General features: G+C 49.9%; 1 protein-coding gene and 1 pseudogene across 8 annotated transcripts; one reads left to right on the forward strand and one right to left on the reverse strand.

Annotated features, from left to right (window-relative positions):
- Nucleotides 1-650: 650 nt before the first annotated feature.
- Tsks (testis specific serine kinase substrate) lies at nt 651-12,367 on the reverse strand. 8 transcript variants are annotated; one of them, XM_063253139.1, is made up of 12 exons: nt 12,133-12,367; nt 10,855-10,971; nt 10,534-10,762; nt 5,893-5,961; nt 5,605-5,688; nt 5,387-5,470; nt 5,001-5,251; nt 3,859-4,053; nt 3,019-3,192; nt 2,070-2,208; nt 943-1,142; nt 651-831 (listed from the first exon to the last, which is right to left on the reverse strand). In XM_063253139.1, exons 1-12 carry the CDS (start codon nt 12,300-12,302, stop codon nt 675-677), a joined length of 1,869 nt encoding a protein of 622 aa, XP_063109209.1. In that variant the 5' UTR covers nt 12,303-12,367; the 3' UTR covers nt 651-674. The 8 variants fall into 8 exon arrangements, with proteins under 8 accessions (XP_063109209.1, XP_063109210.1, XP_063109211.1 ...); XM_063253140.1 differs by having other exon boundaries at nt 3,019-3,156; nt 5,866-5,961; XM_063253141.1 differs by having other exon boundaries at nt 975-1,099; nt 5,866-5,961.
- Nucleotides 12,368-13,082: 715 nt separating this feature from the next.
- Nucleotides 13,083-13,200, forward strand: LOC111755553 (5S ribosomal RNA; annotated as a pseudogene).
- The last annotated feature ends 3,657 nt before the right edge of the window (nt 13,201-16,857 follow it).

A 16,857-nucleotide genomic window follows, 5' to 3' on the forward strand; every position in this document is an offset into this window, starting at 1 on the left:
ACCTCTCTCTCCTTTCTCTCAAAAAAGGACAGGTGGTGGGTAGGGCTGGAGATGTAGCTCACAATTTCCATAGAATTGTGGCTGGATGTCCTAGTCAAGAGGCTGTCCAGGATTACTTCCGGGTTTTTACAGAAGTAAATCCGGAGGACATTCATGTTCTCCTGGGTATCCTTCTCCACTTCATTGGGATCTAGGACCACAGTTTCCTTGCCCTTGAACTCTTCTTTCCTCGGCAGGAGTCAATCTCAGCCGGGCTTCACTGTTGGACTTAGCCTCTGGTTCTTCAGTCTGGAGGCCTCAGATACCTTCTGGATGGTCTGTGTCTCACCCTCAAGCTGGCGCAAACTTTTTCAGCCATCCTTTTGCCTCAGCTTCTGAAGTGATGGAACTGCTTATGATTAAGGTTTGGTTATTTATTATTTATTGTAGTGCTGTGAGTGGTACCCAGGGCCTCACCCATGCTAGGGAAGTGCTGTCTCCCTCAGCAATATCCCCAGACCCCTCCCATTTTTTGCTTTTTGTACTGAGGCCCACTCAACTGCCCAGGCTGGCCCTGAACTTTCCATTCTCCTCCAGAGTAGCAGGGATAACAAGCGTGCGCCACCAGGTCCTGCTCACTCCCCCTCTGTTGATGCCAATAACTAGCCAGGTTTCATGAGAGCAAGAGAGGCTATTTATTGTTCAGAGGCTGGGCCCCCACGTTTTGTGGGAGCCCCTCCACTACTTCCTCCTCCCACTGTCCCTGTGGAGCCCTCAAGTGGCAGGTTGCTGAGCTGGTCATGAAGAGAACACATCTTCAGGTGGAGATAGTCCAGAGTGGCCACCTTCTCCCTGCAGTGACAGTGCACAGGAGTCATGGCTAGAGGCCTTGGCACCTGGGGTAGGGGTGCGGGTGGGAGTGGGGGTGGAAGGAGAGGCCAGGGCCTGACCCAAAGACCTCACCCTCCTCCCATGCCCTCTGCCTCCTTCCTCACTCCGGCTTCATCTTGTCTGTCAGCAGCAGATTCTTGGCCCGAAGGGCCTCGTCTTGGGCCAGCCGAAGGGTGGAGCTTAGGGCCTCTGCCCGGACATGTTTGGCCAAGGCCTGGCGCTCTAGCTCCTGGGGAGAGGAGTGTAGGCACCACTGGGCTTACCATTCTGGGCTGAGGGTAGAGGGGGAGCTGGGTCGTGGTGGGCAAGGGGCAGGGTTCCATGGGCCTGTATCCTGCCCCAGTTTTTCATCATGCCTTGCATCTGGGTCTGACCCTGGCCTCTCATAATGCAATGGCCTTCCAAATTCCATCATGCACTAATACTGTGTCTACCCCAGCAAGCAAAAAATTATTTCTAAAATATTGTCCTCTTGTGCTATCCTATATGTTATCTATATATCATCTCTGTGCCTATTATTCATGATGCCACACATTGCCTTGTCTGAGACCAGCATCTCTCACAGAACTATCCTTAATGCCCTCTTTGTATCCCACAATATACCAGGTCCTGTATTCAGCTCCTCATTTAGCCATATCAATGTTCCATGCTATCTTGTCTGTCTCACCCACCACATATATCCCAGCATCTCTTAGGCGGACATCCCAGAATACATTGCATCTCCATGTCCCACAGTGCAGCAGCCACTGGGCTTTGGTCTGTTGTACAATGCCATAGGAGGAGCTGGCCACTCTGTCCATTTCTCATAATCCAAGAGCCTCCTAGGACTGAATCTTCTGTTGAGGCTCAATGATCCCATAATAATGCACTGTTTCTCTGAAGGTCTACAAAAATCAGGCCCACGTTCCATAAACCTTAAGGCTAGTGTCCGTCTCCATGTCCCGTAATGCACCATATCCAATGTCCCATCATGCTCTAGGTCCAAGCATATCATCCAAATTGCAGGCTAATTGGCTTCTGATTCATTAACCACCAAGATTCTTCCCCCCATGCTTCAGAGCCAATTCGTCCCATTTCTGCTGCTCAGTCCAGCCCCGCCCTTCCTGCCACATGTGGGTAGTCCCCTTGTGCCCAGGGTCCCCAACCCCTGCCTTGCAAGAAAAGTAAAGCACCACATGATAGCCCATGCTCTCCGGTACCAGAATCTTTTTGTGTAGCCTCTGGCAGCTGGGACAGGCAGGAGGAGTCAGGCTTCTCTGCTTCACCTCATCCACTAGTGGGGTCAGTGCTCGCTCAAGTAGATGCTGCAGGGCCTCTGTGGACAACTGCTGCCCTTGGCTGGAGGACAAGAGATCCAATGAAAGAGGTTCAGTACCAAACCCATTCCCAAGATGCTCCACACTCACCTGCTAGCCTCATTCTGGCTCTGATACATTATGTACTCCCTGAAATCTTCCCATCAACTTTCAGGTGTCCTTTGATTCCCATTCTCAATGGATGCGAGGTAGCCCTTGTTTTACAAAGGCCATCAAAAGCTAGCACTTAGCTGGGTGTGGTGGCACACATTTGTAAACCCAGCCCTATGGGAAGCTGAGGCAGGAGGATCAGAAGTTCAAGCCCAGCCTGGCCAACTTAGTGAGATATTGTCTCAAAATCTAAGATAACCTGGCAAGCACAAGTCCTGAGTTTGATTGCCAGTACAACAACAACAAAAGAAATCTAAAATTAAAAAAATCCAGGAAGTAGCTCAGCATGAAGTATAGCAAACAAAACATCACATTTCCCACAGTGCACAAGTTAAACTCCATCTCCTGCAATGAATTAAACATGCTCTCTCTTTATTCTCCAGCATTTCAGTGCCTCGCTTCCTGTGCAATGCCCTGAGCTCCTACCACCACCTACTACATTCTTACCTTCCCCAAACGCACTGAAAGTGCACAGTACTCCAAACAGAGCAAGTCTCTCGAGATCCCTAAGACGCTCACCTTACCTCATGGGTCGGAAGAGTGTGGCTGCCAAAATGCTGCAGGCCTGGCTGGTCCTTCCTTGCATGGGGGATGCCCTGGCTCCCACAAAACACTTCCCTTGCCAATACCCCAACACCTTCAATGCTCCGTCCTCAGTGTGACCCAGAATGCTCCCTCATACCTGGCACAGCGCCCACAGGAGCCTTGAGGGGATCGATCAAGGTTGATGGAGTGGTCAAGACCCCTTTGAGAGTTCTGAAACTGCCGTGCCAGCTCTTCCAGAATGGGTTTGACTGGGCCCAGCCCCTCCAGTTCGCTCCTTAGGGAAGCCAGAGACACCGCTGACCGCTCCACCCTGAGGCAGGAGAGCAGCCGGTGCTGTAGGTTCTGGCAAGGCTTCACGGGCCCCCAGCCCAGCACTACCTTCCATATTCTGCACTGCTGCCTTCCTCTGTTCTTACTGGAGATAAACCCATGGCCTGAGCTACATCCCCACCGCCCCACCTCTATTTTATTATTATTATTTGCAATAGATTTCTCACTAGGTCGCTAGATTTCCAGTCTGGGCTGGAACTTGTCATCCTCCTATCTCAGCCTCCCACAGTGCTGATAATACAGTTGTGCACCACCGTGCTAGGCTGTTCTCTGTTGATTGTCCTCTCTGTTTGTTTATTTTTGAGACAGGGTCTAGCCATGTAGCCCATACTGAACTAGAACTCACTACGTAGCCCCTCAGCCTTCCACTCCCAGCTCCATTTGTATTTTAGTATTTGAACTCATTTCCTCCAACTGGAGGAACCTTTGTAACTGGCTTTTCTTGACATTTGTCCCCGCCCCTCGTCCTATCCCTAATGGCCCCTATGCCTCATGCCTTATTTATGCACGCCTCCTTCCTGTAATCTACTTGGAGCTTCTCCAATTAGAAGTATGCGATCTAAAGCTGTAGGCTCAGCTGATTGGCCCACCCTTCCCCGGGTCCGGTCTCCTTTTGCCCCGCCCCACGCTCGGGCCTCGCCCTCACAAGGAGCATAGCTGGTCTGCCCGGCCACGCAGCTCCTGCAGGTTCCTTGCAGTCTGCTCCTGGTCGCACTGCGCGCGCTCCCACTGACCCAGGAAGCCGTCGATCCTGCCGCCCAGGCCTCCGAGCAGCCGCAGGGCTTCCTGCATCGCTCCTTCCTCTTGATGCCACCGTGCGGTCAGCGAGGACACCTCTCTCCTGAGGGGGCAGAGAGACAGGCGACACAGGAGGACTGGGTGTGGTTGCGCTGCCATGGACTTCAACTCACTGAGACCAGGTCCACGGCTCCAGACACAACTTGTCCCTCAAATCTCATATGTTGTCCACTTGTGGGAATCTGCCCTCGTCCTCCAGACCTCTGCTTCCCCTTGTTAGCTGCCCCTGGACTTCTGACACCGCCGACGGCCACTCTCCTCCGGCCTGTCCACTCAATGTGGTACCCTTGGGCCCTGATCTCTTGCAAGACAGAATTCCAGTACAACAGCTGTAACTCAAAAATTACTTTTACGAAGTCCTGCTAGGTCAGGTCACCGCCTCCATGTGCTCTTAGGGACTCTAACATGAGGCCTGACCCCCAGGGTCTTCCAACATCTAAAGGTCCTGCCCATCTAGGATAGGCCTCGCCCACCGCCCCCTCCTCCGGCCTCCACCCAAACCCCGCCCACCTCAGCCTCAAAATTGGGTTCACCTGCCTTGTCTGCAGAGGCTGCATGGTAGGCCACGTCCACTCCTGTCACTGGAAGCCCCACCCCCAAGCTCCCTGCATCAGGCCCGGCCCACCTGAGGTCCTTCAGGCTCTACCCTTAGGCCCCTCCCACTTCAGCTCCTTGACCCTCCATCATAAGCCCCGCCCACTCCAGCCCCAAAGCTCGGCCTTCTAGGCTCAATTCGAGTTTTTCAATTTCTTTCTTTTTGGTATTTTTGAAGCAGGGTCTCGCTACATAGCCCAGGCTGGCCTGGAACTCACGTGGCTCCTCCTGCCTCAGCCTCCGAAGTAGGGGGATTACAGGCGTGGGCCACCACCCCCAGCTAGGCTCACTTTAGCCTCCAGGCTCCACCCCTTGGGCGCAGTTGGCCTGGGCTGTCGGGTCTCCTCCTAGGCCCCGCCCACCTCAGCCCGGGAGGCTCCGCCCGGCCCCGCCCACCTCAGCTCCTCCAGGCCAGCCGAGACCTTCTGCAGCTCCTGCTGGCACAGGTGGGGTGCCTCCCCCGCCTGGGGCCCCGATCCGCAGCCGCTGGGGGCCATGCCACGCAGTCTCGAGGCCTCTTCCGGACTCCCCCGAAGGCCCGAGCGGGAGAGGCCGGCCTCCAGCTTCAGCTCCAGCGCCTGCATCTCCACCTCCTGCCTCCGCGGCGTCTCGTCCTGTAGTTGCAGCTGGAGGTATCGCAACTTTTCCTGGGCACAGAAGAAGCGCGGGTCGCGACGTCCGGCCTCTTCCTCCCACAAACCCTCCACCCTCAGAGCTGCCAGAGATTGGACCCCGAGCTGGGGCACAGTACCTCAAATCCCAGGCCAGATTCCCCCATTTACCTCCAGCAGGGCCGAGTTCTGCTTCAAGACGTTCGTTTTGATTTCAGCATCTTCCACCGAGCGGGTCACCTTCTTGCAGTTCTCCTGGGTCAGGACACCAGGGCGGGGCCCCTGCCTTCCCGGTCCAGCCCCGCTGCCCCGAGTTTCCCTCTGCTTCCTCCCGCCTGTCCCACTCCTCCCTGGCCTTTCTGCACCTCTCGCCTGCCCCAGTGGCTCACCTTGAGCTGGCTGCAGTACCCTTCCAGCTCCTCCGCTTCCTGCCGCCTTCTCTCCAGATTCTCACTCAGCAGGGAACACTCGCTCTAGAGCAGAGACAGGCCATGGGGAGGGGGTATGGGTCAGGGGGGCCCCTTTCCTTTCTGAGCCTCAGCTCCCCAGTGGGGCTATGGCTGGTGAGCAGGAAGCAGGCTCTATCCAGAGGGGAACTTTAGCTAAGCTGGGGGACGAGGTGGTGTTGGGGGTACAGGGGGTCCTCACACCTGCAGGGTCTGCACGTGCTGGTTTACCCGGCTGGTCTTTTCCTTCAAGCTGATGATAGAATCTTTGGCATGGACTAATCCAGTGTTGACCCCACTCTGGGGAAGAAGGGGAGACAGTTGGTTCAGTGGGATATGTTGACAAATCCCAGCCCCCAACAAAAACTCCATCAATGGGGGACTGTGTTTACCCCCTTGATTTTTGCCCTGGAGTGATACATGGTTTGGCCAGTGGTGGTGCCTGTGTGGTTTGTAGGGCTTCTGTTTGCAAACCTAACAGGGGACACATTTTCTTCATGGGCCAGTAGGAGGAAAAGTAATAGTGGGACCAAGAAGGGAGCAGGCCGTGAGGTGGGGTACGCAGACATGTAGGGGGCAAACGGAGGTCTCAGAAACACAGATGAGTGTCCTTAGGGTTGACATAGAAAGATGAACTTCACATTCTCCCAGGGCACTGGAGAATGATAAAGGGACCCCTTGTAGGATGAGCCCACTCACTTAGTCACCAAGCCGAGCTTACACACATCTTCTGTTTATTTCCTCACAACCAAACCCCTTGAAGTGATTTGGCCCATTTAGCAAGTGGAGCAAAAAAAACAGTAGGGCCCTCTGTGCTCCCAGGACAGAGCACATTAGGTGGCCTTATCAGGATTTAAAGTCAGAAACTTGGTTTCAAACCATGACACCATGTAACCCATGATCATTGTGCGTGTGTGCATGTGTGTGTGCGCGCGTGTGTGTTACTGGAGATGGAACCCAGGAATTTCACACTGATCTATATCCCCAGCTCTTTTTATTTTGAGACTGGGTCTTCCTGAGTCATAAGTTGCCCAGGCTGAGCTCAACCTTGTGAACCTTCTGCCTTCACTTCCCAGACTGCTTGTTTATTACTTAATATCACCATAAACTGCTTTGTGGCTCCTGCCAACCTGCGGTTGCAAGTGGATGTATGTAGCAGAATCTATTCTCCCTGCTTCCTGGGTTATTAAGACTAGTGTGGCACATCACCTCATAACCAGGGACTAGATTTCCAGGCTCCCTTGCAGCTATGTGACTATGTGATCAATTCCAGCCAATGAGAGAACAGGTCTGGAATGTCTGTACTGGATGATGTGTTGGAAGAATAGGCATGGCTCCTCTCCCTCTTTTCTTCTTAACGGTGCAAGGTGAGGGAGAGAATAATGGCTTAGAAATGGGAGAGCAACTGGAACATAAAAGCTGGCTGCATTTAAAGAACAGTGTCGTTATACTTGTTTAGACTTTCATGTGAAAAATAAGATAGGTTGCTTATACCAATTGCTTGGGTTTCTTTCACAGTTCCCCATGTAATACACAAAGAGAAAGAACAAGTTTCTTCCGCTGTGAGATGGGGACAATAGCACATTTCTATTATGATTGTTCTGGAGGCCAAGTGTGACAAGAAATATTGTATGTGGGCAATGACAACAATATGGCACAGTAAGGACCTCCAAAATCACACCCCCATAAAAACAATGAAAAAACCTTAAGAATCAGCTTTTCACAACTCCGGAAATTAATCAAAGATCTATAGCAACCCAATGATATTTATTCAGGAAAATAGAAAAAAAGACTTGATAAAAACTTCGAGATCTGTGCAATTTTTTTTTTTATCAGTACTGGGGATCAAACTCACGACCACCTGCTTGCAAGGCAGGCACTTATGCCGCCGAGCTAAATCTCCAGCCCCAAGATCTGTGCAGTTTTAAGTTACTGTAAGCCAGTGGTAGCCAAGCTATGGTACATATGCCACAGTGAGCTTCTGTTATCACTGAGAGCTCTGAAAATTTCACCATCGCTGCCCCAGACTTCTACTCAGCATCCCACATTCCTTGTACCAGAAGAAGTAAAACAGAGCTAAAGTTCCCCTAAAGTCTTATTCCCAAAGAGGTATAGTATGCAGTTTAGATCCTTCCTTGAAGGCTTAAAGCGAGAATACTTCTCTTTATTTTGTCTGACTCAGTATTAGCTTTACTATTAGTTGCTTTTCTGACAGGGAAAGAAAAGTTTGTCAAAAACATCTAGACAAGCTGGGTATTGTGATGCGTGGCTGTCATTCAGCCCTCTGGGAGGCCGAGGCAGGAGGTTCACGAGAGTTCAAGGCTAGCCTGGGCTAAATAGTGAGTTCAAGTTCAGCTTGTACTACAAAATGAGACCCTGTCTCAAGCATCCCCCCCAAAAAAGGGCATTTGAGGGTGAGGGTAGGGACCAAAGGCAGGGAGGCCAGGGAGGAGGCTGAGGGAAGAGCTGGGAGAGAGGGGTAAGGGTGCTGGGCAGGGTTCTCCCCTCCCTTATTTGCCCCACGCTGAGCATCTGTGCATCTCCTCAGCCCTGGTGCAGGACCAAGACATGGCCCTAAATTATCTTATTCGTTGTCACACAAATTTTTATAGTATTTCTTGCCTATAAAATAGTGTCGCTTTTTTCTTCCTGATTATACTAATTTCAGTTTTCTTTTATTTTTAGTTTGAGATGGAGGCTCCTTATATAGCTCAGGCTGACCTTGAATCCCTATTTTGAAGCCCTCTTAGGTTCTAACATGTTTATAATTGTTACATCTCTCAGGATTTTTTTTTTAAGGTACTAGAGGCCAGAGCCAGGGTTGTTCTACCACTGAGTTATATCTCTCACCCTTTTATTAATATTTTTGATCTTGAGACAGGGTCTAAGTTTGCCAGGCTGGCTTTGAGTTTTTTCTTCTTTTCTTTTCTTTTTTCTTGCTTGAGACAGGGTCTTGCTATGTAGTCCAGGCGGGTCTTGAACTCAGAGATCCTCTTGCCTCAGCCTTCCAAGTGCTGGGGTTACAGGTGTGTGCCAACACGCCCAGTGAGTTTGTTTTCGTTGTTGTTGTTGTCATTTTGTGACTCTTCTGCACTAATTCTGTGAAGTCTGTGTCTTTGTCATGTGTGGGCACTGAAGTTTATTTTGCTTAGTAGTTAACTCACAATTGGAGAGATTTCTGAATTTAGTGGGACAACAGTAAACTTTACTGCCTTTACTGAGGGGCTCTGGGTGCAGGACACTGGGCGCTCAGCCAGGCCATTTCCAGCTATGTGTTGGTCCTCACTTCCTGCTTCTTCAAGAGCTTCCAGGTCAGAGGTGAAAGCTTAAGCCCTTCTCAGAACTGTTCTAAGTGTGCACACTGGCTTCAGACAGGCCAGTAGCTCTCTATTCTTCCAGGAATATGTTTCCACAGTTTCAAATTCCCTGCAGTTATCTCCCTCAGATTTTCCTTTTTTATTTATTTTTTTAATAGGTTTTTTTTTTTTTTTTTTTTTTTTTTTTGTACTGGGGATCGAACCCATGACCTTGTGCTTGCCAGGCAAGCGCTTATGCTGCTGAGCTAAATCCTCAGCCCCCAACCTTGGATGTTCCTTTTAAGCTTTTGGATCATGTATTTATTACCTCAACTGTTTTTGTCTGTGTGATACTGGGATTGAACCCGAGGTCTTCACATTGAACTATATTCCCAACTCTTTTCTTTCTTTTTCTTTTTGACAGGACCTCACTATGTAGTCTAGGTTGGCCTCAAACTTTTGGTGATCCTCCTTCCTCAGCCTCCCACAGTGCTGAAATTACTGCTTATGCCACCCCTCTTGGCTTCTGTCTTCATCTTTTTTTTTTTTTTTTTGTACCGGGGATTGAACTCACAACCTTGCACTTGCCAGGCAGGCGCTTATGCCGCTGAGCTAAATCCCCAGCCCTGTTTTCATCATTAAACTGATCATTACAGCCAGGCGTGGTGGCACATGCCTGTACTGTAATTCCAGCATTCCGGAGGCTGAGGCAGGAGGATCCTTGTAAGTTCAAGACCAGCCTGAGTTACAAAGCTAGCTCAAGGCCAGCCTGAACTGCATAGTGAGACTCTGTCTCAAAAAGACGACAAAAAAAAAAAAAAAAAAAAGGCAACAAACAAAAACATCAAAACCAAAACCAAAACCAACCAAATGTACTAAACTGATCCCTTCTGGAATTTCTAAGAAGGGAAAATGAGAGCTCTCATCGGAGATGCAGCCCCCTAGCACACAGTAGGAGCTCAGTCGATGGGGAGACAGCCCAAATTACTCCTTCCTCTCTTCTGATCTTGCACTGGCTCCCCATTACCCCCAGGAGAACACCCATTTTTCTCAGCCTGTGTGGCCAGGGCCTTCCTTCTCCAGCCTCATCACTCACAAACCGCACTGCAGCTGAAGGAGCAAAATGAAGTCACCTCTCTCCTGGGCGGTTCTCAGCCTTGTCCATTCACACAGGCTGTTCCTGGTACCTAGGACACCTTGCCCTGTCTTCTCACAGGGACACCACCTTGGCTTCAGGACACAGCTGTTCCTCATTGTGGACAACTTTCCCTGACCATTGCAGGTGGGGGCCAAGACCTGCCTCTCCAGGATTCTTACTGTGACCCCTACTGTGGCATCAGGATGTCACCACCCCTGTCCACACCAGCTGGCTTGTTTTGTTTAGCTTTGAGACAGGGTCTCACTTTGTAGCTCAGGATGGCCTTGAACTCACTGTGATCCTCCTGCCTCAGCCTCAGGCCCACCAGGAGTGCACCACTGTGCTTGGCTCACACCCAACACTTGGAATGTTCTTGCTCCAAATCCAAAGCCTCCCTTGCCCTCCTGCCCACCTGCCTGTCCCCTGAGTCGTTCTCACCAGAAGTTCCTTGATGTCCGGGTCTTCCACAGCCCAGGGCGAGACCGGGGCATTGAGGGGCCCGGGCAGCGCCAGCCGGCTGCTGTCTTCCGAGATGGAGTCAGTGACCGAGGAGTCCGAGGGCTCCACGGCGGCGGCCAGGTTGAGCAGGGACACGTTGGTGCAGCCCGAGGACCGTCTGAGGTTGAGACACCAGTGCACGGGCTCATGCGGTATCCGCGGCTCCACGCTGGGGAGGCGACAGCGCACATGGAGGACGCGGCCCGCCCGGCCGGCCGGTGGGCCGCCCGCCTGCAGCCCGCGCCCGCGGCCCCGCCTCACCGCCCGCTTTCTTCATTCTCGCCTTCCCCGAGGCCCGCTCGCCTCAGCCCCTGCGGCCTGCTTTCTTCTGCCTCTTCAATCCCCGCTTCCTGCTTTCTTCTGCCTTCACTGGTCTCCCTGCAACCGGGACGGTAAAACGGATCTTTAGACATCAGGATGGTTGAGGCAGGAGAATTGTGGGTTCAAACCCAGTCGGAGCAATTTGGAGACTTAGTGAGATCCTGTTTCAAAACAAACTTTAAAAAGGGTTGGGGGCAGAGGGGCTGGGTATTTAGCTCAGTGGCATAAACACCTGCCTGGTAGGTGCGAAGTCATGAGTTTGATCCCAAATACAAAAAAAAATTTATAAAAAGAGCTAGGGATTAGCTAAGTAGTAGAGTATCCCTGGGTTCAATCACCTAGTACTGCAAGAAAGAATAAAAAGTTAATTTTTTGACAATTGGCCATGTTGGTGCACACCTGTAACCTCAGCACTCAGGAGGCTGAGGGAGGAGGCTCTTAAGTTTGAAGCCAGCCTGGACTCCATAGCAAAAACTTGTCCCCCAAAACCAAAGAGGAGGTGGTGATTTTTTTACAGTGGTGAGCTGTTTCTCCGGCTTCCTCATGGTGAGAGCTTAAATTGCACCTGGGCCCTGGCACCAAGGGGAATTTAACGCTTCCAGACTGGGGGTGCAGCCTGGCTGGATCTCTGCTGGCTGCTTGCTGGCTTGCGTTCTGCGAACCTGAGACCTAGAGGCAGCCTGGAGGACAGGAGGACCAGCCATCCTGCCAATTTGGCCAAATTGTGAATAAACTCATTTTTCCTCTTCTGGAAACTGGGATTGAACTCAGGGTCTTCTCACTGAACTACCTCCTCCATCCTTTGGATTTTTTTTTTAATTTTTATCTTGAGACTAGGTATCACTAAACTGCTAAATTGCTCAAACTAGGCTCAAACTTGCTACCCTCCTGCCTCAGCCTCCCGGAGTGCTGGACTACAGGGGAGTCTCTGAGCTCGGGGCTCTTTCCTTACTCTTGGTGGCAGGTGGGCAAATGAACCCAGTAGCCAAACCCAGAGAACCAAGGCCAGATTCAGGCTTGCCTGACATCTGCTGCCTCCCTACTTTCCTCCCTCCCTCTGGCCACCACCTCCCAGTCTGCCTCTGGCTGCTTCCCACAATCCTCTCTGCTTCCTCTCTTCCACCCTCCCTCCCCCCTACCAGTAGCCATGGTGGCGCTTGGGCTCTGCAAGGTGCAGTGCTAGCCTGAGGACCAATGTGACAGGTGTGACAGACCCACCCATGGAATGACACGGCCTTCTTTTTCTTCGTGATCCCCTTGGCTGGGCCGGTCATGCCCCCCGGAGCCTCAGGGCCCAGCTGGAGCCTCCTCTCGACCCTGGCAGGGGTGTCCCCAGCCTGATGGAACTCCTTGGACTGCCAGATGGTCTTCACGACCACGCTTGCCATGCTGGGGGGCTGCTCCCCCGGGGAGACTCAGTGCCCTACTCTGACACTGAACTCAGGATCCTCTCTGCTCCTGCACACCTCACAAAGGACTCAACTAATCAAAGGGCCCCAGCAGGGGGCAGTGGGCAGGGAGAGGCGGCCCAGGCCCTCCCCTAGGGACGGGAGTGGACTCTCCCAGCCCAGGATTCTAATTTCACACCCCAGATGCCGCGCTCAAAGCCAGAGCCTACATCCACCAACTCCAAGCTGCCTCTGCATTTTGCTTCCTGTTGGCACAGGGCAGCAGAGGAAAGGAACAACCAACCAAGCTGACCCTGACCCTGGGTGGGGTAACACCCAGGGAGAGAAGGGAGCGACCAGACCCTTCAAGTGTTGATGTGCAGCCCAGAAGTCCTCTTGAACCCCTGCCTCATGGCCCACATCCGCAGAGAGCAGAGAGCTGAGTGCTTTTGCAGTCTGCCAATGTGAGCAAGGCTGCACCTTGGCTTGACCCTAATCACAGTCTGGGGCGAATGGACAGAGGGGCCTCTGGTGCAGGCAGTGGACACCTAAAACCCACAGGTGCTAAAGCCAGTAGAGTAGATTGTAACTGGCTGGATTCCAAGGCTGCAAATCCTGGAAAGGAACCACTCATTTGATTTGATAGGACTGGTGTCCTTCCTTTTTTTTTTTTTTTTTTTTTTTGTTTGAAACCAGGGACTGAATTTACCACCTTGCACTTGCCAGGCAGGAGCTTACACTAAATCCCTGACAAAACCACTCATTCAAAAACACAAGGAAGTCTACCCCATACCATCCTGAACGCGCCCGATCTCGTCTGATCTCGGAAGGTAAGCAGGGTCGGGCCTGGTTAGTACTTGGATGGGAGACCACGTGGGAATACCGGGTGCTGTAGGCTAATAAAAATTAAAAAATAAATAAATAAATAAAATTAAAAACACAGGGAATTTGTGGGGGCTTTTACTCAATTTAAAAATTTATTTTTATTTTTATTTTTCTCTTTCCTGTATCTGTTTTTTAAAAAAAATTTTTTTGTCTTTTTGAGACAGGGTCTCACTTATGCAGTTCAGGCTGGCCTTGATCTCACTTTGTAGCCCAGGCTGGTGTCGAACTCACAATGATTCTCCTGCCTCAGCCTCCGGAGTGCTGGGATTATAGGAGTGCACCACCACACCGGCCCTTTTTTGTCTTTTATTCTCTAGTGGTTTTTTTCCCCTCTGCCTTCTTACATTTCATTTCCTATATATTGCATTGTTTCTGGTTTTATTTTATTTTATTATTTATTTATTTAGGTACTGGGTATCAAACTCATGACGTCATGCTTGCCAAGCAGGCGCTTATGCCGCTGAGCTCCCAGGCCCTTGTTTGTTTTTTTGAGACAAGGTTTTGCTATGTGGTGCAGACTGGCCTTGACTCACTTATATAGCCCAGGCTGTCCTCAAACTCATGGCAGTTATGCTGTTTTAGCCTCCAGACTCCTGGGGTTAGAGGCAAGCATCACTACAACCTGCCTTGCATTATTTTACTTTCTTGCTGTTTTTCTTGTTCATTCTTTCCTGTAGCTGTTTAAAACACACACATACACACACACACACACACACACACACACACACACACACACATACACACAATTACCTTCCTTTTACCCCTCAGCAGATGCCCTATCTCACTTTTCTCTCCTCTTCTCATATCCTATTGAACAGTTTTCAAATTTTATTTTTCTCATTTTCCAGTTCTCCATTTCTATATTTCCTAAGTTGTATGAATCTCACTAGATACTTAGTTAACTTTAGGCTATTACTGTTTTGTTTGTTTGTTGGTCTTTCTGAGACAGGGTCTCACTATGCAATTCAGGCTGGCCTTGAACTCACTGTGGAGCCCAGGCTGCCCTCAAACTCGCAGCGATCCTCCTGCCTCAGCCTCCTGAGTGTGCCGCCATGCCTTCTTTAGGCTATTACTGTTGATTACTGATTTATTGTTAGTGGAGATAAAGTTGTTTCATTTAATAGAGAACAGTTAATAGATAACAGTCCACAAACTGGATTTGTTCTATGATTTTGAAAAAGACAGTTACATTTGTGTTTGTGTGGGAAGGATGGCCCAGTTGTTTGTCACATGATACAGTTTGCAAACAAAAGCAAAATCTTGCCAAATGCTTCTGTTTGTGAACCAAGTTGTTTGCAAACAAAAGTGTTCATGAGGAAGAAGCCAGTCCACCCTTCCCGTGAGCCAACAGTGGGGGCGCAGGGCTGGGAAGAGAAAGAAGAGACTGAGTTGATAGCAACTGAGGTATAAAAACAGCTTAACTCGGGGCAGGGAATTTACCTCAGTGGCATAAGTGCCTGCCTGGTAAGTGTGGGGTTGTGGGTTTGATTCCTGGTACCAAAACAACAACAACAACAAGACAATTTCATTCATGCATTGTCTGATTGACTTTGTAGGTATAAAGCTAGAAGTCTGAGCATCTATTTAAAGGATAACTATATGCGTTATAGAAAACATGGGAGGTTTCATTCTGTGTTGTTTTTGAAATCCAATATTGTTTTCACTGCCTTGTTTGATTCCAATTTATTGTTCTGTTTTGTTCAGTGCCCTATTTTGATTGGTTTTATTCTGTTCTGTTTTGTTTGCTTTTATTATGTCTGATGATATGGGCAGCAATTTTTTTTTTTTAATTGGTACCGGGGATTGAACTCACGTCCACATGCTTGCAAGGCAGGCGCTTATGCCCTGAGCTAAATCCTCAGCCCCAATTTTTTTTTCTTTGGTGCCAGGTATGGAGCTCAGGATCTCACACTTACCAGGCAGGCACTTAACGCAGCTGAGCTAAACCCTGGCCCCAAGGACAGCAATTTTAAAGATAATGAGAGACATTATAGTAGCCATTGCTGATTTCCTATTTTCTTGTTTTGAAATCTGTATCACTTTCACTGTTTTGTTTTGATTGGCTGTATTCTGTTGGATTTGATTCTCTGTAAAATACACTTTCATCCTTTTGTTTTGAAGGTTTTATTCTGTTTTGTTTTGTTTGATTTTATTATGTCTGATAGGAAGGACAGCTATTTTGAAGAAAATAAGAGGCATGATAGTAGCCTTTGTTAATTTCCTGTTACCTTGTTTTAAAGTCTTGTATTACTTTCATCGTTCTGTTCTGATTAGCTTTATTCTCTTTTGTTTTGTTTGGTTTTATTCTCTTTAGAATAAATTTTTTTTTTTTTGTCTTTTTGAGACAGGGTCTCTCTATGCAGTTTGGGCTGGCCTTGAGCTCATTTTGTAGCTTAGGCTGGTCTTGAACTCACAATTCTGCCTCACCCTCCCAAGTGCTAGGATTACAGACATGTGCCACCAAACCTGGCTATTTCCCTCTTAAAAATTTGAATAAATTCCCCATGAAGTAAAAACAAAAACGAAAGTGTTCATGAACTGAAGTATACTGTGTTTACTGTGGGTCAATAATAGGTCAGTATTTGTTAGCTGGGCATGGTGACACACTCCTGTAATCCCAGTACTTGAGAGGCTGAGGCAGGAGGATCATTGCGAGTTTAAGATCAGGCTGGGCTACAAAGTGAGCTCATGGCCAGCCTGAACTGCATAGCGAGACCCTGTCTCAAAAAGACCAAAGCAAACAAACAAAGCAGTCAAGCCAGTGACTAAAGGGGAAAATATACCAAATAACAGCAAACCCTAACAGCAGCTTTCTCCAAGTCCTTAAGTGTATAGCTCAGTCTACTTTTGGGCTGTGCTGCACCAAAAACACTAGGGCACGTAGCAAACAGCCTAAAATGTACGTACGCATTTGTAAGCTTTCAGAGAAGACTTTATCCTGGGAGCCTCCCACCACTGCTGAGTACAGTGTGGCATCAGTCCACAGTGAGCTATGGGGTCCCCACACCTCCTGGCCTCCAGGCCTGACCACCATATGTCGGTTCCCAGCCCTGGGCTGAGGATCGCTTTTACACCGTCTTTATTTTATTTTTTCCCATCACGAAGTTGAAAAGTTGTGCATTGAGCCCCTGTGACTGGACTCTTCGGTGCCAGATGAGGTGTGTGAGGAGGGGGACTGGCTGGCAGGGGGAGGAACAGGCACAGGAGAGGCCTAGTCAGGCAGAGGGTGGACCCGGGCGGCATAGTGACAGCCTGGAGCTGGGGAAGGGTGGCTGACTGCTGTGTCTGCAGCTCGCTAGCTTCACAGTGGACAGCAGGAGACCAGGAGGGGTTGGTAGGCAGAGCTGCATGGAGTATGGAGTCCCCCCAGGATGTAGGCTGGAGATGACAGTGCTGGTGGCCAATGCAGGTAGAGGTGCTGATGCTTGAGGGGTGGCCAGCTCTGGGGTACTGTTGGGCCCACGAGCAAGGGATGGGGGTGTTTGTGTGTAGCCAAACACCTGTGTTGCTGATGGAAGATGAGGGAGGGGCCTGCTTTTTCAGCGAAGAGCCAGTCTGCCCAAGTATAGACTTACAAACTACTGGTGATACACCCCATGATATCCTGGAGGGTGCCCCACATTCCATTAACACTAGTTACTGCATGCCTATTGATAGGATTATTTCCAGA

The sequence above is a fragment of the Cavia porcellus genome, unplaced genomic scaffold (genome assembly GCF_034190915.1).
Source record: "Cavia porcellus strain 051 isolate PalLab524CR breed Dunkin Hartley unplaced genomic scaffold, mCavPor4.1 scaffold_7, whole genome shotgun sequence".
In the NCBI taxonomy this organism is placed as follows: Eukaryota; Metazoa; Chordata; class Mammalia; order Rodentia; family Caviidae; genus Cavia; species Cavia porcellus.

Excerpts from the sequence above, each read along its gene's own strand:
- Tsks (XM_023563188.2), bottom strand. The coding sequence starts at position 12,302 with ATGGCAAGCGTGGTCGTGAAGACCATCTGGCAGTCCAAGGAGTTCCAT. Across the intron at positions 5,962-10,533 it reads CGGACATCAAGGAACTTCTG|AGTGGGGTCAACACTGGATT; the intron begins GTGAGAACGACT and ends CTTCTTCCCCAG. Across the intron at positions 5,252-5,386 it reads AGAACTCGGCCCTGCTGGAG|GAAAAGTTGCGATACCTCCA; the intron begins GTAAATGGGGGA and ends TTCTGTGCCCAG.